The following is a 21327-nucleotide window of genomic DNA, read 5'->3' as shown; positions in this document are numbered from 1 at the left end:
CGGCCCGAACCAGAAAAGCCACAGAAAAGCAGCAACGATAGGCATCGTCGCTGGAATAGCTTCCGCCGTGATTCTACTCGCTTTAATCGGAGCGTTCTTCCTCATGTGGCCCACATGGTGTGGCCCGATCTCATTCGGAACAACCGTCAAGTCCTCCAAAACCCGAGGCTCATCGAATCTCCCGTCTGACCTCTGCCGATGCTTCTCTCTATCCGAGATTAAAGCCGCAACCAACAACTTCGAGGACGCCTTCATCATCGGCGTCGGCGGCTTCGGCAACGTCTACAAAGGCCACATCGACGAGGGCACGATCCCGGTAGCCGTCAAGCGCCTGAAATCCGAATCCTCTCAGGGCGCCCGCGAGTTCAAGACCGAGATCGAGATGTTGTCCCACCTCCGTCACCGCCACCTCGTCTCCCTCATTGGATACTGCAGCTACCAAAACGAGATGATCCTCGTCTACGAGTACATGTCCCGAGGCACACTCCAAGACCACCTTTACAAGTCCGACAAACCACGGATGACATGGCGGCGGCGCCTCGAGATTTGCATCGGCGCCGCCCATGGGCTGCACTACCTCCACGCCGGGGCCAAGCACGACATCATCCACCGCGATGTCAAGAGCACCAACATCCTGCTAGATGGCAAGTGGGTATCAAAGGTCTCGGACTTCGGGCTCTCCAGGCTCGGACCCACCACAATGTCCAAGAACCATGTCACCACCCAAGTGAAGGGAAGCTTCGGATATATAGACCCCGATGTGTACTCTTTTGGGGTGGTGTTGTGCGAGGTTCTTTGCGGGAGGCCGCCGATCCTCAATACGACGGAGTGGCAGCCAGATGTGAGCCTGGCAAACTGGTTCAAGATATGCAACCGGAACGGAACGCTGGACAAGATCGTGGACCCCAATTTGGAAGATGAGATCGCGCCGGAGTGCCTGAGCAAGTACGGTGAGATCGCCGTCAGCTGCATGCTCGACAACGGCGCCGACCGACCGTCCATGAAGGATGTCGTGAGGGCATTGGAGTTCATCATGCAGATGGGAAAGGGCAACGGTGTCAACACGTCGGAGATATGCAGCAGTGGCGCGAGTGAGATCAGCATCATTGAAAACAAATCAGCAACGGTGGAGTTCATGGAAGTCTCTAGTGAGATTAAAGACGACGAGGAGGTTGCTCTAAACCCTGCATGAGGAGAATCCGAATTCTCTGTCCATCAGAAACATGCAGTGATGTTTTATCGTGCTTCTTTCATTAAACATATACAAAAATAATATAGAATAGAGGAGAGCAGACTAGAAATAAGTAAACAAAGAATGTTCCTCTACATGTCTCGCGGCACCCTCCGCGACCACCTCTACAAGTCCGACGACCCCCCGCTGACGTGGCGCCGCCGCCTCGACACATGCATCGGCGCCGCCCGCGGGCTCCACTACCTCCACGCGGGTGCCAAGCACAACGTCATCCACCGTGACGTCAAGACCACCAACATCCTCCTCGACGATGCCTGGGTCGCCAAGGTCTCCGATTTCGGCCTCTCCAAGGCGGGCCCCACAACAACCTCGAAGGGCCATGTCTGTTGGATATGGTCCCTGAATCAATACATCAAAAATAGAGAAATTGAACGAGAAAAGATAAACTTAGAGAAAAATATAAAATCTGGAGAACTTTTCTTATTCCATTCTGGATTGCCATTACAAAGTAGAGTACCTTACATATATATAGAAAAGAAATTAAGTACGTTACCCACTAACCCACTATGTATACCTTACCACTAATCTAGGAGATAAATTAGGATCTATTAAAGACTCACTAACACACTAACACATCCACTATTTCAGCACACAACACACGTTCTAATAATAAAAAGGAATTTAACAAAATTAAAACTAACAAAATATGACCAAGTCTAGATTAAAATAACCCAACAAATTCCCCCCTAATATAGACTTCGATACTACCATCTAGATCAACGGCAAGAGTCTTCTTCTTGTACATCGACTACAAAAGCGCCGGCTCTTCATCGGCTTCGTAAATGAGGTTCGCCACCTCATCTCGATCACGGCGGGGTTTTTGACACTCCGACGCATAGTGACCGTACACATCGCAATTAAAGCACTTAATCTTGCTTTTATCGCGACCTCGGCCACGGCTATCACCGCCATTTCCACCACTCCTCTTCATCCGCGACACCCACTCCGAGTGTGTGAGAAGCAAATTTCCGTCTTCCTTCTCGTTGTAGCCACGAAACTTCTCTTCGTGAACCTTGAGACGACCTATCATCTCTTCCATGGTCATGGTCTTGAAATCGCCAAATTGCTCGATCGACGTCACGATCTGCAAAAAGTTTGGCGGGACGGCCCGGAGAAGTTTCTTGACGACGTAGACCTCTTCTACTTCGTCACCCAATGCTCGGATGCCGTTGACAATCGCCGTCAACCTCATGGCAAAGTCATCCACCGACTCGCCATCTCTCATGCGAAGCACCTCGAATTCACTCTTCAAGGTTTGCACCTTCGCCTCCTTGACGCGCTCCGCGCCCATGTGCATCGTCTTGAGCATCTCCCACGCTTCCTTGGCCGAGTCTTTCTCCGCCAAAGTTAGGAGTAAATCTTCCGGGACTCCTTGATAGATGGCGGCGAGAGCCAATCTATCCGTTTGTTCGTCAACTTCATCATGCTCGATAGCATTCCACACACCTTGAGCTTGCAAGTTGACCCGCATCTTGATCGACCATGCACCGCAGTTGCTCCGTGTGAGCAACGGATATTGAAGCGTCATGACTCGCTCTCTCCCGCCCTTTTGCATCGCTACATCTGCGACGACCCGGCTCGGCGACGGCATTTGCTTCGGCATCCTGGCGCTCTGATACCACTTGTTGGATATGGTCCCTGAATCAATACATCAAAAATAGAGAAATTGAACGAGAAAAGATAAACTTAGAGAAAAATATAAAGTCTGGAGAACTTTTCTTATTCCATTCTGGATTGCCATTACAAAGTAGAGTACCTTACATATATGAAAAATTAGACGGATTAGCCAAATTCAAACGTTGAGATTGCATATTAGCCAACGTTTACATTTATTTTGAGAAATAGCCAATTTCGCTGACGTGGCGTTTAAGCCAATATTTTTGCTTCCAATTTTGCCCTTTTTAATTTTTTTAAATAAAAAATATAATTAAAGAAAATCAAAATTAATTGCCAACATATTTATGATTTGATTGCCAAGATATTATGTTAATAATAATTACATTCACATACGCAAAACCCCTCCAATTACGCAGTGGTGAGCTTGTATTACAAATATAGACATAAACGTGATATTTAGGGAATAGAATCAAAAGATGGGCAGAGGAGGGGAAGAAGAGTCGTCGGAGCAAGAGGAGTACGTGTTCAAGATCGTGCTGATCGGCGACTCGGCGGTTGGGAAGTCGAACCTGTTGTCGAGGTTCGCGCGGAACGAGTTCGACCCCAACGCCAAGGCCACGATCGGCGTCGAGTTCCAGACTCAGGCGGTGGAGATCGATTGCCTTCATCTTCTTCATTACTCTCTCTCCTTCACCACCGTGACCATCCACTCAACCGGAATCATCTTCCGCGTCCTCGCCGGAGTCCGACGTCATCATCCTCCGCCGCGATGCTGGCCGAAAACGCCGTCGTCTCGGACATCTTAGCGTCCGCTGTCACCGGAGGCGTAGCTCTCTCCAGCCTCCAGGTCTGGGCCCACACTGCCAAGCGAGGCCTCTTCGACCAGGTCCCACTCTATTTTCTTCTTCCTGTTTTATTAATGGTGGTCCAAGAGTTGTTCAAGGAAGTTCAGTGCCTGAATCTACCAGGAATGGAAATGATTTTTTTTTTTGTGTGTGTGTGTTGGTCTTAGTGTTTTTATTTAGATTGGGTTGAGCTGTGATGTTCAGGAATCTAGAATTGGATCAGTAGATTTGTAGCACTAGTACAAAATATAGCATCAGGTGCGACTTTTTTCGCACCTGAAAGTGCAAAAGTCGCACCTGAAAGTACTTTCAGGTGCGACTTTAGATGCGACAAAGTCGCACCCGAAAGTCCGCACCTGATAGTCCTCTTGACTATCAGGTGCGACTAGTCGCACCTGAAAGTCTTATGTTATCAGGTGCGACTAGTCGCACCTGATGCTCTTCATCTTTTAAAAAAAAAATTAATATGCTGATTATATATTACAATATATAATCAGCATATTAAAACTAAAATTTGAAGAACCATTATTACCTAAACTAATCATTATTAAAACTAATCATACAAATAACCTAAACTTAATTTTAACCTAAAGTACTAATCACATTATTATAACCTAAACTTAATTTTAACCTAAACTAATTTTAACCTAAACTAATTTTAACCTAAACTAATAATTATATAAATAATTTAATAGAAACACTAACCTAAACATATTACAAAACATTAACATGTTATCAAATTAATTACAATTACAATTACAATTACAATTACAATTAACATAAACTAATCAAAATTAAATTAAAAAAACTAATCAAAATTAAATTACTAACTATCTAATTAACATTTACAATTATTAACATATATTAACTTACATAACTAACCTAGCTAACTAACTAATATATGATTATATAAAAAAAACTAATATATACACTAACCTAGGACGGCCGGCCGGGGACTCGGGGACAGCGTGTCACGCCCCGGGAAAGGTGGGGTGTGATTATTGTATAAAGTGAAACACTAATAAACTTTACAAAACTAACCCACGGTGCATACTCAGTTATTTACTTTACAAGTCCAAAGATAAAAGAAAGAAAACGAAAAAATAAAACCAACCTTCGACACTTGATAGACTATCCAGCGAAAACCTTCCAACTCTCGACCACACTTAACTCCGAGGTCTTCCTAACCCTTCTCCTTCTCACATCCTGATTATAAGAAAAATTTGAGGGAAATAGGGGTGAGCCTGAGGCTCAGTAGGTACTATAATAATGGTTTGATTTTTAAAAAAAGATTTTCGAAAATAATACTTACTTTATAATAATAATATTCTTGTCCCGCGTAAATCACCATACACGTACAAGTATAATAATAGTCTTATACGTGTAAATCACCATACACGCACAAGTATAACTTGCAGGAATGTAAATTGCATGAATGTAAATGACAGAAATGTAAATGACGGAATGCTGATGCTAGAAATGTAAATGCAAGAAATGCAATTGAATTTAAATGTGCATCTACGCCCATTTAAACTTATACTATTTCCTGAGCCCCTGTCAACATAACTCGTGACAGTCCTCTGATCAGAATGGTGCACTCTCCACACCCTTATATATATACGACTGCACTATCCGCTTCATATATATACGTTCCCGGCTCTATCAGGATATACAAAACCTTTTATTTCGCAAATACGGGATATATGTATAATATCGAAAATATTCTCAACTTCATGATCAGATATCCTGAGATGAAGTTCCGCCACATTTTCTAAGAACGGTTTAGGTTTCGTGGCACGTTCACAACCATTTTCATTTCGAAAATAATATATACTTGAGGCCAAACCATAAAATCAGGAGATAAGGGTTATAATAACCTACCTCGAGAGTAAGCGTCTATGTCGCTCTTCCACGAGACGTTCGCTCGTCTTGTGAACCCGAACGTTCACTAAAACCGAGAATCCAGACGTTCACTTACTCCGTGAACCCTCTAAACGACTTTCAGTCTTGAGTCCTATCACTGTAAATCAAACCGATCCTGAATCAGAATCCTATGAGTAGTCCACAATACTCAAACTCAAACGTACGATTTAATAATCGTAGAACCCAAAGACATATCCAATTATAAGGAAACCAAGTCCTCGGAACAAAGCTTCAAACGATACGAGAACGTGTAAACTCGAACGAGAAACTACGATAAATCTCAAAACCGAGAAATAATTCTAATAAGCAAGTTCGTTCTCCTTTGAACGAATCTAATCTCATTTCTATAACGAAAACCGAGAAATCAAACATCAAACTAATGTCGAGTTTTAATCCAAAAACTCATAAACAAGTCTCAAATACATTTCTGCTTAATTTCTTGAAATCCAACAAAACCCGTTCAACAACAATTCGGGAATTAATATCGTCGTACAACATAACCAACTTTTGAATTATTACGTATCTGAGTTCAACGAGTGTCAATTCTGAGTTCTCACAGTAATTCTCAAATTCTCACTTAGCTCAAAAATTAAATCCAAATACAACCCAAAGAAATTTCCTTAGCTCAAAAATTAAATCCAAATACAACCCAAAGAAATTTCCAGACATCTCGATAATAAACTCGACCCGGAACATATAAATTAGTCATTTACTTATAATCTCCATATCACAACGAGTCCAATGCTTCCGCGTGGAAGCATCAACTCCGAACCTGTGACACGAGATAATCCATTAATTCAGAATCACTAACATTTGTCCAATACCTCGATGAAACACTCGACCCCTAAAATTTCTGAAACTCAAACTCAAAAATTAGAAACCTAACCATCCAGAAGTTTGAAACCAACACGCAGCAAAACCTAACATCGATCGGACCACTCGCACCCAAATTTCCGAAATTGAAATTCCAAATTTTATGACCTAAGGGAGATATGAGGTTTCCCTTACCTCCGGGTATTGACGAACACCGGCGAGGTTCTCGCCCTCTGTCTCTTCCTCGAGCAATTCGGCCGGAAACTGTGAACGAACAAAACCCCCAAAAATTCGAATTTCAAATTTCAGTTCATCCTAGAAATTGTTCTTCAATTTCGGGCAAAAGATGAAGAAGAATTTCGAAATTACCTTAAATGATTGTGACCTTTCTGCCTCTTCTTCTTTTCCAAAAATCCGACCACAACCATGAAAAGAAAAGCCCCAAACTTTGATTTCGAAATACCCTCAAAATAAGGACAAACCTCCGGCGAGAATCTCTTTCTCTCGGCTGACCCACGGCGCGCGCAACCACGGAGAGCGCGAGCTCTGATCTCCTCGCTGGTCTCTTCTTCCTCCCGCCCAATGTATCTCACTCTCTATCTCATCGTTTCTCTCTTTCTCAGTCTCTGATCTCCCGATCCCTCTCTCTCTCTCGGTTACTTCTTTTTCTCTCCCGATTTTCTTCTTTCTTCTTCTTCCCCGTTCTTTTCTTTTTTTCTCGTTTTTTTTTTCCTGGTCTGGTGGCTTCTTTGGTCGGCCAAGAGATAATCACAAATGAAGAAGATGATTCCTTAAGGTAAGTGGTAATGTTGACGTGGCATAAAATGAGTGGATGAAGATAAGGCAAGAGATAAGACCAAGAGAGCATATCTTCGAGAATTACAACTCAGCCCTTCTTTATAAATTCTCTTCAAATAGGTCCTGAAAATTGTTACAATTATATCCTTCATCGCCTAATTATATAATTAAGTCCGTAACCGATGGCACTTTTAATTATATGTTTCAAACCGAGAATTTTCTCGTTCGTTCTCGATTAATTCAAATATATTTAAGGTTTCTCGGAAATAATTCTCGTCCTTGAGAATTTATCTTTTTAAATTAAATTCCGGAATATCTCATCGGAAAATAATTTATTATATGAAACGAACTCGATAAATCCTTTATTTTATTCCGAGATTTCTCTTTACCTTAATATATTTCAAATCCAAAAATACTGGAAATAATTCTTAGAAAATTAATTTACATAATTTTCTCGTCCTTTGATTAACTTAATTTACAAGATTAATCTTAAAACTTCGAGTCGCTACACAGCGGCTCGGTGGCTGGGACTCGGAGGCAGCGGGGCCGGGGCTGAGCGCACGGCGAGGTCCGAATCAAGGCCAAAACCTTCTCATATTCACGTCCCAAAACCGATTCAAATCGAACAAGGTCACTCCTATAATTTCAACATCACAAACAGTCAAAATGAATCACATAGCCAAAACAAGTGTCACGGCCAATGAATCACAGCAAAATCACAAACTCATTTCAGCCAAGTCAAAAGAATTCCCGACAGCCTGACCCACTAGCGCTTAAGCCATCACAACTCGAGCTACAAAACTTGAAATTGATTGATTCTAGCGGCAAATGAAAGTAGACTCATGTAGCTTTCTAACGAGATATTACAAGCATATATACGACAAGAATAGCTATCTCAAAAACAGCCCGTAATTCGCTGTTACAATTCTGGAAATCCCGTTTTACTGCTGCGAAACACAAACTTTGGAAATTCATAACTCATTCAATACTCAATGGATTTACATGTTCTTGGTCATTTTAGAAAGCTCATACAGTCTACTATCCATGAAAAATATCCAAAAATAAGAACTCAGGTCATACAGGTCTGTCCACGTCGATTTACAAAGGCTGTTCAACACAGAGGCAATGAGAGAAAATTCCAACAACCAATTTAATCCATAACTAAGAATCATCATCGAATCCAAAACTCAAACAACCCAACGAGCAAAATTCAGACATAAACGAGAGATTTAAACCGGATTTCACAAAAGCCCCAAATCTTTAAATCTGAAACCCTAGAAATTGGGTTCGTGGTTGTACCTTTGTTCATTTTGAGTCTCGGTCGGAGATACTTGTCGCCCTCTTCTTCCCCACGGTTGCCTTGCGCCTCCGCGAGATCTCAACTCCGCCGCCGCCAAAATTCCTCGCCGCCACTCCTTCCTCTTCTTCTTCTCTCGGCCTGAAGCGCGCGGTGGAGGATGGGTCACGGCGGCCACGGCGAGCTCGCGGCGGTGGCGCTCTGCTCGGCTGGGACGCGCGCGCGGTGGAGCTCCCGGCGACGTCTCTTCTCGGCTCCCTCTCTCTCTTTCCCTTTCTCTCTTCTTTCTTCTCTTTCTCTTTCCCGTTTCATTTCTTTTCTTTTTTATTTATTTCTCATTTTAAAACTGAATGAAAAAATGAGGGGGAGAATTGGCCCGCTTAAAAAATTTTAACAATCAGGTGCGACTTTGTCGCACCTGAAAGTTTTTTTAACAATCAGGTGCGACTTTGTCGCACCTGATACTCAAAAGAAAAAAAAATTTAGCGAAAGTTTTTGGACTTCTGGTTGACAATCTGATGCGACTAGTCGCACCAGAAAGTCATTTAGATGCGACTTTTAGGTGCGACTCATGCGCATCAGAAAACTATATTTGTAGTAGTGTAGGTTGGATTGGAATAAATATGGCCGTTGACTTTGTTTAGTCTTGTGATTTTGTAAATTTGGGAACGAATCTTGGCATTGCTAAGGTAATCGAAAGACTGAAAATTTGGTAATCGAAAGACTGAAAATTTGGTAATCGAAAGACTGAAAATTCCACAGTAAATCCATTCATTACCTTGTTTATATACGTATATTAATTTGTATAAATTAGAGCTTTGATTGTAGATTTTTCACTCATTGATTCATGTATGGCACGATTTCAATCCTGTTAATTTCTGTTAATATCTGTTAATTAATATACGTATTAATATACAAATACAAATTAATATACGTATATAAACCTAAATAAACAGAAAAAACGGAAAATAATTTGTATATGTATATTAGTTTGTATATGTTAATTTCTGAAGATTTAGGTTTATATACGTATATTAATTTCTGTTTATTTAGGTTTATATACGTATATTAATTTGTATATGTTAATTTCTGAAGATTTTTTTTTTTGAAAGATAAGCATTTATCACGGTGGATTTGTTAGATATGCATTTATCACGGTGAATCTGTTTTAGTTGGCATTTATTCACGCGATTCCAATTTCATTTCTTTCTTTTTTGGACGCGGGAATCTTCCAAATATTTTGATTTGATATTATTTAAATGAAGGACAAATTTGTATTTTTTTTACTGTTAATGTGGTATATTGACTACACATTAAAAATAAACCAAAAGTTGGTTATTTTGACAATTACAACGTTTGACTTTGTTATTTTGCTCGGACTCCCTACATATATATAGAAAAGAAATTAAGTACGTTACCCACTAACCCACTATGTATACCTTACCACTAATCTAGGAGATAAATTAGGATCTATTAAAGACTCACTAACACACTAACACATCCACTATTTCAGCACACAACACACGTTCTAATAATAAAAAGGAATTTAACAAAATTAAAAGTAACAAATATGACCAAGCCTAGATTAAAATAACCCAACAATGTCAGCACCGTCGTGAAGGGCAGCTTCGGGTACTTAGATCCAGAGTATTACCGGCTCCAACAGCTTACCGAGAAGTCCGACGTCTACTCCTTCGGTGTCGTCCTATGTGAAGTCCTCTGTGAACGGCCCCCCATCCTTCGCACAGCGGAGCGGAGGCCGGATATTAACTTGGCGAATTGAAGAAGTACGGAGAGATCGCCGTGAGCTGCATGAGCGACAACGGTTCCGACCGGCCGTCGATGAACGACGTTGTGTGGTCGATGGAGTTCGCCATGCAGCTACAGCAGAAGGCGGAGGAAGGCGGGGACTGGGCCGACGATGAATACTACGGCGCCGGAGAGCATCACAGATTGGTCAACGGGAACGATATCGATGAGACGACGACGTTTTGAGAAAACACAACCGAGATAAGGAGCAGTGGGGTCACTAAGATCAGTAGCAGCGAGAATGAATCCGCTACGGGCGAGTCCATGAAAGTTTTATCTGAGATCTACGACCCAAAAACTAGGTGAAAACATTTATCATTATTAATTACGCTTTCAGCCCTCCATGTGGGTTAGTCTACGCGTCATAAATATTATAGATAGATACGTTTTCATATTTGAGTACCATATGGATATTAATTAATTGGTTGAGCACTTGTCCCCTGCTCAATTATATGATCTTTGTATTCACTGTTAAGAATTTAAATCCAATCCAATTATATACGTATAACTTGTGATCATTTGTTTTGATTAGTCTTACCCGCGATTATATATATAATACATGTATATATATAGTACATATTGTCTACGTCAAGACTAAAGTAGCCCGCGGAACGGGTAAATATCATGGGGCCTAACATATTTGTTTTGCTGTGGATATTTCCTCTTCACTCTCGCAACTTGTCTCACGGCAGACTATTCAAATCTTCTTTGTATTCTACTCAAGGATCGCCATATCGTTACCGTTATCGTACTGGTACCTCAATTTTGGGGATACCGCTTACCGAAGAGGAAACCGAGGAGGATTCAGGAAAAAAAAGGAAACCGTTACCGGTAGGAACCCGTTTACCGGAGAGGAACCCGACAAAAAATGTTGGAACCCGAGGGGGATTCAGACAAATATTTCACACTAATAAAAATAGTTTTCATAGTTCATACTTCAAATCAAACAAAGGTTTATACCAAACATAAACTGAGTTCTTAAACAAAAAAATACCATAAGTAGAGTATAAAATTACTACAACACGTACAATAAAATACACTAATTATAAGTGGAGTGTCTCGGGGGTTGAAATCTGCGTCGCCTAGATCTGCGACGTGGTTGATCATCCAGCATCATGTTATACTGGTACCACTATAATATGTGTTGAACCACGTACGAAAGTGATAATCGTAGGACATATGTATACGTGGAGTGTCTTGAGTGTCTCTTCAGTCGTGAATGAAGAATCGGTCGACAGCTTTGGCCAAACTCTTGATCCCAGAGTGCGATCTTCTTGGATCAGAGGACCCCGAAGATTCACTGGGACCTTTGTCTATTTCTTCGTCAGAGTCCCCTAGACTTTTGTGAAGGTCTGCTCGCATCGACTCACACAAACTCTCACGTTCCTTATTCTTTTGAGAGCGTACGTAGAGTAACTTCTGCATTTCCGATCCTGTATTTCATGAGGAACCTGGTCGCACATCTTCACACTTTTTTGTCTTTGATTTTTCACACAAGTGATTCCACCACCGCTAATGATGTACCCGCAAAATTTGCATTTGCTTGCATTCGGTCGTCCTTCGACGGGCTCGCAATACTTGTATGCCGGGTCGGACGCCATACTTCATAATCATAATCATTTCAATTCCACATATTCACAAATCACCATAACAATCATCAAATTAATTTCAATTCAAGATAACCAATAATTATCAAATTCATTTTAATCAACACTTCCAAGTAATTCAACTTATTCATAACAATAATAATCAATTCATAATCTAATGAAAGATTAATTCAACATTTCAAGACCATCATCATGACAATAATCAAATAATCTCGAAATTAATTAAAATTCTACGATATCATCACAATAATCATCAATTCATTTGACAAAAATCAACATAACCATTCCAATAATCATCAAATTAATTGTAATCAACTTTTAATTCAACTTCATCATGACAATAATCAACTAATCTCGAAATTAATTAAAATTCAACAATATCATCATAATAATCATCAATTCATAAGAAAAATTGAAAAAAAACCTAAAAAACGAAAAGCTCGGATGATACCTCTCGGGTTCCCCGGGATCTGGACAAAATCGGCGGCGGCTATGCGGGATCCGGCGGGACACAGACCATAAGTGAAAGAATTCGCGGGATTTGGCCGGGATTCGAGCAAACGACGACGAGGAGAAACGGGATCCGGTCGGGAGGGTTTGCGAAAATTTCTTCCTCGGGAGAGTAGGGTTTCCCGGAATGAGGACCAACTCTTTTAAACAAAAAACGGGACCCGGTCCGGGGGATCCGGTCCGGTTCGACCGGGTTTGGTTCACGGGACCGGTTTTTGCAACTCCCGTCCCGGTCCCCTCCGGTTCAGGGGATCCCGACCGGAACCCGGCCGGAACCCGGCCGGAACCCGCGGGATGTCGAACCTTGATTCTACTTCAATTTAGTAGGACCACACAAGGATTAAAATCCTTAAAACCTTTTTCATATTGTCAGTCTAAACAAACATTACCATTCGGTTCATATCATAAGTCTAAACAAACGTTACCGTTCGGTTCATATCGTACGATATAGAATTTTCCAAAATTACACCATCGTATTGTAGAACAAAATATAAGATTGGAGAAGTTACGATTTATATTATAAAAAAATAAAACACGATTAGTCATATAAAAAGCATTTTATTTTTTAATTTTTGTTTCGAGTTATTATAAAAAGAGTGATTTAACTAAATAACTAATTTAAAGTTATAGATTTGTAAAATAGCCAAGATTTGTCTTAAATTAGTGAAATGGTTAAAATGTGCAATAATCTGGTTTTAAAAAAAAAATTACTCCAAGATTAATTTATTTGAAAGTGATAAATTACTTATTATAATCGTCAAAAATTTTAATCTTGAGTGTAAAAAAAAATTTGAAAATGTAAATTTGATTATTTTGCTGAAAAGTTGAAACTTGTGACTATTTTATTAATCAATCAGTTTTAAATTGCTATTTGTATAATTTTTCCATTATGAAAGTATATATTCACACGATTATAACTCTCTCACACCAAACTCTAGATATGCCATGGAAGCCGCGGCAATGTCTCACATTGGCCTTGCCGGGCTCGCTGTAACCATGTTTGAAATTGGATACGTTGCTAGATTACCCTAAATAAAAAGTCTAACTGTTAATTATGTTTGATTGACTTAGACGACTTAGACTTCACTACAACGCTGTCGCGTATATGATTCCTGTATTGGACAAAACAAAAAAAAATGGCCGATATCATTTCTTATAATCTCTAATTCTCTTTAGAAAATGAATTTTCTCTTCACCGCAGTCATTCTCCACGCGCTGATCATCCTGGCCTTTGGACAGACGACATCGCCTTACAATCCTCCCGTCAACATAGCCCTGGACTGTGGTTCGCCCTATGGATCAAGGCTTTCCCAAAGCCACCGATTATGGGAAAGCGATGCCAAGTCCAAGTTCTTTTTTATGCAAGATAGTCGGAACGCCGCTTCGACGATGGCCTCTGCAGTGGACGACACCGACCGCAGCGTCGACTTGCCTTACCGGACCGCTCGGGTGTCGACCACAGAGTTCAGCTACTGGATCGCGGTCACCCCGGGCCCGAAGTTCATCCGCCTCCACTTCTACGCGGCCAGGCTGAATGCGTCAATGGCTTTCTCTGTGACAGGCGGTGGGTACACCCTCCTATCCAACTTCAGCGGCGGCCCTCCGGCGGAGACGGAGCCGGTGGTGAAGGAGTATATCGTGCCGGTGAGTGGCTCTTCTGTGACAATCAGTTTCACTCCGGTCCCTGGAAAGACGGCCTTCATCAACGGGATTGAAGTCGTATCCATGCCTTCCCACCTCTACTACACTGCTGACGCTGCTACCCTGGGACTCACCTTGATTGGGGAGGCGAACCGCCACTTTCTGGGAAGAGCCGCCACCGCTCTAGAGATGATGTACAGGCTCGACATCGGGAGTGCCAGAGAGATTTCGCCTGACAATGACACCGGAATGTTCAGGTCGTGGGTACTGGACTGGCCGTACTTGACAACCCCAGGATCCACCGTCACACCCACTATACTAAAAAACATCCCGCTTGACTTCTCTTTGATCCCCAACTACACGGCTCCAAAAGACGTCTACAGGAATGCCAGGTCGCTGGGGTGGCAGGACGGTATGTCGTCGGCAAGGAGCTACAACCTGACATGGGAGTTCCCGGTGGACCCCGGCTTCAACTACATGCTTAGGCTTCATTTTTGCGAGATTATCATGGAGATGAACGCCACCGGCGACAGGGTGTTTCAGATCTTCATAGCCAACCAGACTGCCGAGGAGGGAGCCGACATCATCCTCTGGTCGGGAGGGAAGTACATTCCGTATTTCAGGGACTACGTGGCCACTGTGGAAGGAGAAGGAAAACCGAACCTCACCCTCGCTCTTCACGCCAGCAAACCACCCCACTTCTCCACTTACAATGACGCCATTCTCAACGGCCTCGAGATCTTCAAGCTGAGCGACAGCAATCACAACCTCGCAGGCATCAATCCAGATCCCAATATCGGCCCGAACCAGAAAAGCCACAGAAAAGCAGCAACGATAGGCATCGTCGCTGGAATAGCTTCCGCCGTGATTCTACTCGCTTTAATCGGAGCGTTCTTCCTCATATGGCCCGCATGGTGGGGCCGGATCTCATTCGGAACAACCGTCAAGTCCTCCAAAACCCGAGGCTCATCAAATCTCCTGTCTGACCTCTGCCGATGCTTCTCTCTATCCGAGATTAAAGCCGCAACCAACAACTTCGAGGACGCCTTCATCATCGGCGTCGGTGGCTTCGGCAACGTCTACAAAGGCCACATCGACGAGGGCACGATCCCGGTAGCCATCAAGCGCCTGAAATCCGAATCCTCTCAGGGCGCCCGCGAGTTCAAGACCGAGATCGAGATGTTGTCCCACCTCCGTCACCGCCACCTCGTCTCCCTCATTGGATACTGCAACTACCAAAACGAGATGATCCTCGTCTACGAGTACATGTCCCGAGGCACACTTCAAGACCACCTTTACAAGTCCGACAAACCACGGATGACATGGCGGCGGCGCCTTGAGATTTGCATCGGCGCCGCCCATGGGCTGCACTACCTCCACGCCGGGGCCAAGCACGACATCATCCACCGCGATGTCAAGAGCACCAACATCCTGCTAGATGACAAGTGGGTCGCAAAGGTCTCGGACTTCGGGCTCTCCAGGCTCGGACCCACCACAATGTCCAAGAACCATGTCACCACCCAAGTGAAGGGAAGCTTCGGGTATGTAGACCCCGAGTACTTCCTTTATCAGCAGTTATCGGAGAAGTCCGATGTATACTCTTTTGGTGTGGTGTTGTGCGAGGTTCTTTGTGGGAGGCCGCCGATCCTCAATACGACGGAGTGGCAGCCAGATGTGAGCCTGGCAAACTGGTTCAAGATATGCTACCAGAACGGAACGCTGGACAAGATCGTGGACCCCAATTTGGAAGATGAGATCACGCCGGAGTGCCTGAGCAAGTACGGTGAGATCGCCATCAGCTGCATGCTCGACAACGGTGCCGACCGACCATCCATGAAGGATGTCGTGAGGGCATTGGAGTTCGTCATGCAGATGGGAAAGAGCAACGGTGTCAACACGTCGGAGATATGCAGCAGTGGCGCGAGTGAGATCAGCATCATTGAAAACAAATCAGCAACGGTGGAGTTCATGGAAGTCTCTAGTGAGATTAAAGACGACGAGGAGGAGAGCGGGGAAGACTGGGCCGACGATGAATACTCCGGCGTCGGGGAACATCACAGATTCGTCAACGAGAACGATACCGACGAGACGAGACGTTTTGGGAAAACACAACGGAGATAAGGAGCAGTGGGGTCACTAGGATCAGCAGCAGCGAGAATGAATCCGCTACGGGCGAGTCCATGAAAGTTTTCTCTGAGATCTACGACCCAAAAGCTAGGGAAAACATTGATTATTATTAATTACGCTTTGAGCCCTCCATGTGGGTTAGTCTACGCGTCATAAATATTATAGATAGATACGTTTTCATATTTGAGTTATTGTTTGTTGAGCACTTGTCCCCTGCTCAATTATATGATCTTTGTATTCACTGTTAAGAATTTAAATCCAATCCAATTATATGCGTATAACTTGTGATCATTTGTTTTGATTAGTCTTATCCGCAATTATATATATAATACATGTATATATTGTCTGCGTCAAGACTAAAGTAGCCCGCGGAGCGGGTCAATATCATGGGGCCTAACATATTTGTTTTTCTGTGGATATTTCCACTTCGCTCTCGCAACTTGTCTCACGGCAGACTAGTCAAATCTTCTTTGTATTCTACTTCAATTTAGTAGGACCACCATGAAAAAAAAGGGTAAGGTAAAGATTAGGTTCGTGATCATTTTCACCCGATTGAGGGTGTGAGTCTGACAAAGAAAATGGAATCAAAAGTTGAAAAGTACTTAAAAATAATAAAAAATAAGTTTTTTTTTTTTGAGCGATAAAAAAGAAGTTGAATAGTCATATAAAAAGCATTTTATTTTTTAATTTTTGTTTCTAGTTATTATAAAAAAGGTGATTTAACTAAATAACTAATTTAAAGTTATAGATTTGTAAAATAGCCAAGATTTGTCTTAAATTAGTGAAATGATTAAAATGTGCAATAATCTGGTTTAAAAAAAAAAAATTACTCCAAGATTAATTTATTTGAAAGTGATAAATTACTTATTATAATCGTCAAAATTTTTAATCTTGAGTGTAAAAAAAAAATTTGAAAATGTAAATTTGATTATTTTGCTGAAAAGTCGAAACTTGTGACTATTTTATTAATCAATCAGTTTTAAATTGCTATTTTGTATAATTTTTCCATTATGAAAGTATAGATTCACACGATTATAACTCTCTCACACCAAACCCTAGATATGCCATGGAAGCCGCGGCAATGTCTCACAATGTCTCACATTGGCCTTGCCGGGCTCGCTGTAACCACGTTTGAAATTGGCTACGTTGCTAGATTACCATAAATAAAAAGTCTAACCGTTAATTATGTTTGATTGACTTAGACGACTTAGACTTCACTACAACACTGTCGCGTATATGATTCCTGTATTGGACAAAACAAAAAAAAAATCGCCGATATCATTTCTTATAATCTCTAATTCTCCGACGAAAATGAAATTTCTCTTCACCGAAGTCATTCTCCACGCGCTGATCATCCTGGCCTTTGGACAGACGACACCGCCTTACAATCCTCCCGACAACATAGCCCTGGACTGCGGTTCGCCCCATGGATCAAGGCGTACCCAAAGCCACCGATTATGGGAAAGCGATGTCAAGTCCAAGTTCTTTCCTATGCAAGATAGTCGGAACGCCGCTTCGACGACGGCCTCTGCAGTGGACGACACCGACCGCAGCGTCGACATGCCTTACCGGACCGCTCGGGTGTCGACCACAGAGTTCAGCTACAGGATCGCGGTCAGCCCAGGCCCAAAGTTCATCCGCCTCCACTTCTACGCGGCCAGGCTGAATGCGCCAATGGCTTTCTCTGTGACAGGCGGTGGGTACGCCCTCCTATCCAACTTCAGCGGCGGCCCTCCGGCGGAGACGGAGCCGGTGGTGAAGGAGTATATCGTGCCGGTGAATGGCTCTTCTGTGACAATCAGTTTCACTCCGGTCCCTGGAAAGACGGCCTTCATCAATGGGATCGAAGTCGTATCCATGCCTTCCGACCTCCTGGGAAGCGCCGCTAACCGCTACTTTCTGGGAAGCGCCGCCACCGCTCTGGAGATGATGTACAGGCTCGACATCGGGAGTGCCAGAGAGATTTCGCCTGACAATGACACCGGAATGTTCAGGTCGTGGGTACCGGACTGGCCGTACTTGACAACCCCAGGATCCACCGTCACACCCACTATACTAAAAAACATCCCGCTTAACTTCTCTTTGATCCCCAACTACACAGCGCCGGAGTCCGTCTACAGGAATGCCAGGTCGCTGGGGTGGCAGGACGATATGTCGTTGACGAAGAGCTACAACCTGACATGGCAGTTCACGGTGGACCCCAGCTTCAGCTACATGCTTAGGCTTCATTTTTGCGAGATTGTCATGGAGATGAACGCCACCGAGGACAGGGTGTTTCAGATCTACATAGGCAACCTGACTGCCGAGGAGAGAGCCGACATCATCGACTGGTCGGGAGGGAAGTACGTTCCGTATTTCAGGGACTACGTGGTCACTGTGGAAGGAGAAGGAAAACGGAACCTCACCCTCGCTCTTCACGCCAGCAAACCACCCCACTTCTCCGCTTACAATGACGCCATTCTCAACGGCCTCGAGATCTTCAAGCTGAGCGACAACAACCACAGCCTCGCAGGCATCAATCCAGATCCCAATATCGGCCCGAACCAGAAAAGCCACAGAAAAGCAGCAACGATAGGCATCGTCGCTGGAATAGCTTCCGCCGTGATTCTACTCGCTTTAATCGGAGCGTTCTTCCTCATGTGGCCCACATGGTGTGGCCCGATCTCATTCGGAACAACCGTCAAGTCCTCCAAAACCCGAGGCTCATCGAATCTCCCGTCTGACCTCTGCCGATGCTTCTCTCTATCCGAGATTAAAGCCGCAACCAACAACTTCGAGGACGCCTTCATCATCGGCGTCGGTGGCTTCGGCAACGTCTACAAAGGCCACATCGACGAGGGCACGATCCCGGTAGCCATCAAGCGCCTGAAATCCGAATCCTCTCAGGGCGCCCGCGAGTTCAAGACCGAGATCGAGATGTTGTCCCACCTCCGTCACCGCCACCTCGTCTCCCTCATCGGATACTGCAGCTACCTAAACGAGATGATCCTCGTCTACGAGTACATGTCCCGAGGCACACTTCAAGACCACCTTTACAAGTCCGACAAACCACGGATGACATGGCGGCGGCGCCTCGAGATTTGCATCGGCGCCGCCCATGGGCTGCACTACCTCCACGCCGGGGCCAAGCACGACATCATCCACCGCGATGTCAAGAGCACCAACATCCTGCTAGACGACAAGTGGGTCGCAAAGGTCTCGGACTTCGGGCTCTCCAGGCTCGGACCCACCACAACGTCCAAGAACCATGTCACCACCCTAGTGAAGGGAAGCTTCGGGTACATAGACCCCGAGTACTTCCGTTATCAACAGTTGTCGGAGAAGTCCGATGTATACTCTTTTGGGGTGGTGTTGTGCGAGGTTCTTTGCGGGAGGCCGCCGATCCTCAATACGACGGAGTGGCAGCCAGATGTGAGCCTGGCAAACTGGTTCAAGATATGCTACCAGAACGGAACGCTGGACAAGATCGTGGACCCCAATTTGGAGGATGAGATCACGCCGGAGTGCCTGAGCAAGTACGGTGAGATCGCCATCAGCTGCATGCTCGACAACGGTGCCGACCGACCATCCATGAAGGATGTCGTGAGGGCATTGGAGTTCATCATGCAGATGGGAAAGAGCAACGGTGTCAACACGTCGGAGATATGCAGCAGCGGCGCGAGTGAGATCAGCATCATTGAAAACAAATCAGCAACGGTGGAGTTCATGGAAGTCTCTAGTGAGATTAAAGACGACGAGGAGGTTGCTCTAAACGCTGCATGAGGAGCAGGGCCGGCCCAAACTCACCGGGGGCTCTAGACGATTCAATATTTTGGGGCCCTATAATACTAATAAAAATTTAAATTTTCAGGGTAAAAATGTAAATTTTTTAAAAAATGGGCCAAAAGTGTAAATTTTCAGAGTAAAAATGTAAATTTTCTTAAAAATAGGAAAAAAGTGTAAATTTTTTGGGGCCCATCCACATTTAAGGCCCTAGGCCTGGGCCTAGCCCGCCTTAGCCCAGGGCCGGCACTGATGAGGAGAATAAAATAAAAGCTTGCAGCCTACAACAAAACCAGCGAGAGGGTGTATGCAGGATGGGGCTGGGAGGTGAGTAATGTGGGACTTTGGGTAAGTGATTAATTTTTTTTTTTTTTACTGGAAGAAAAACTTCACTAAACTCTAAGATCTTGCTATAACATGTTGAAATTTCACTTAACATGTTCATGTGTGATAGTCCCTTACAAAAAATTTACATGTGTCATGTCTGATAGTTTACTAAAGTTGGTTTCTAGGTGCTAAATTGAAAATATTCTAAAACCTCAGACAATGGTAAGGACGATTTTAGGACCTTATCTATCTCCGGTTTGATTTTCTCCAGATGCCATAACAGGGTCTATAGACGTATCAATTTCTTGTCGTCCGCTGCTCAATAATGTTAGAGCCTCCACGATTTTAGTATGGTCTGACTCGGACACCAATACGTAAAAAATTAAATATTCTGAAAGAATTTATAATTTAACCCAGATACCTCGAAAACTTATAAAGCAATAAATACACACATTCTACTCATTTGAAGACATTCGATCCAATGCGGAAACAAGTGACCACATTTAAGCTGAATTGTCTTGAACCCAAGGTCTCGCATTCGTTCTGGCAATAATTTGTTACAACTACCCATTCCCCTAATTTCTTTTAAGAATTTAACAAATATTTTATTTTACTGAAGTCCACTAGATCATTAGTAAATTAATTAACTAAAATGTAAATTCATCTTTAGTTAATTGATTTAAGCGGGCCTAGTAGGCTATTTACTCTTAAGTTAATTTATTTACTGCAGGTCTGGTGAACTATTTTTTACTGAAATAAAATTTTTGCTAGAATCTTAAAAGGGACAATTGAGCAAATGATTTACTTTTTATTTGATTAATTTACTACGGGTTTGTTGCACTATTTTTTTATTAAAATAAAACTTGAACTAATTTTTAAAATGAAGGTAAGCTATTGGGTTACTGGTCAAATTGCCTCACGAAAAAGAAAGTTGGCTGCTTGGCTCGAGGTCGATATCTTTCTTCGCTTTCTTTTTTAGTCTATAATTCGTTGTTTTAA

At 43.2% G+C, this 21327-nt stretch overlaps 1 protein-coding gene, 1 long non-coding RNA gene and 3 pseudogenes across 2 annotated transcripts; 3 read left to right on the top strand and 2 right to left on the bottom strand.

Annotated features, from left to right (window-relative positions):
• The first annotated feature begins 26 nt into the window (after positions 1–26).
• LOC149394653 (receptor-like protein kinase FERONIA pseudogene) lies at positions 27–1570 on the top strand (annotated as a pseudogene).
• A 430-nt stretch (positions 1571–2000) lies between these two features.
• On the bottom strand, positions 2001–3314 carry LOC149394652 (uncharacterized). The gene is made up of 2 exons (XM_089615268.1): positions 3263–3314; positions 2001–2890 (listed from the first exon to the last, which is right to left on the bottom strand). The coding sequence occupies exons 1-2, from the start codon at positions 3312–3314 to the stop codon at positions 2001–2003; spliced, it is 942 nt and encodes a 313-aa protein (XP_089471394.1).
• A 1422-nt stretch (positions 3315–4736) lies between these two features.
• Positions 4737–6714, bottom strand: LOC149394651 (uncharacterized). Its single transcript, XR_016297053.1, has 3 exons — positions 6646–6714; positions 5596–5728; positions 4737–4920 (listed from the first exon to the last, which is right to left on the bottom strand). It is a non-coding gene; the product is annotated as an uncharacterized LOC149394651 (long non-coding RNA).
• A 6936-nt stretch (positions 6715–13650) lies between these two features.
• On the top strand, positions 13651–16528 carry LOC149394650 (receptor-like protein kinase FERONIA pseudogene; annotated as a pseudogene).
• An 806-nt stretch (positions 16529–17334) lies between these two features.
• LOC149394649 (receptor-like protein kinase FERONIA pseudogene) lies at positions 17335–20409 on the top strand (annotated as a pseudogene).
• Positions 20410–21327: the final 918 nt, after the last annotated feature.

This window comes from Urtica dioica, chromosome 5 (assembly GCF_054948205.1).
Source record: "Urtica dioica subsp. dioica isolate 48M chromosome 5, U.dioica_male_clone48M_v1_H2, whole genome shotgun sequence".
NCBI classification, from domain to species: Eukaryota; Viridiplantae; Streptophyta; class Magnoliopsida; order Rosales; family Urticaceae; genus Urtica; species Urtica dioica.
The sequence above is the reverse complement of the archived record's forward strand: the minus strand, read 5'-3'. Positions and strand labels throughout refer to the sequence as shown.

Coding starts and splice junctions, on each gene's coding strand:
- LOC149394652 (XM_089615268.1), bottom strand. CDS start 3,314: ATGTCTATATTTGTAATACAAGCTCACCACTGCGTAATTGGAGGGGTT. Junction 2,891..3,262: donor CGTAATTGGAGGGGTTTTGC/GTATGTGAATGT, acceptor GTATTGATTCAG/GGACCATATCCAACAAGTGG.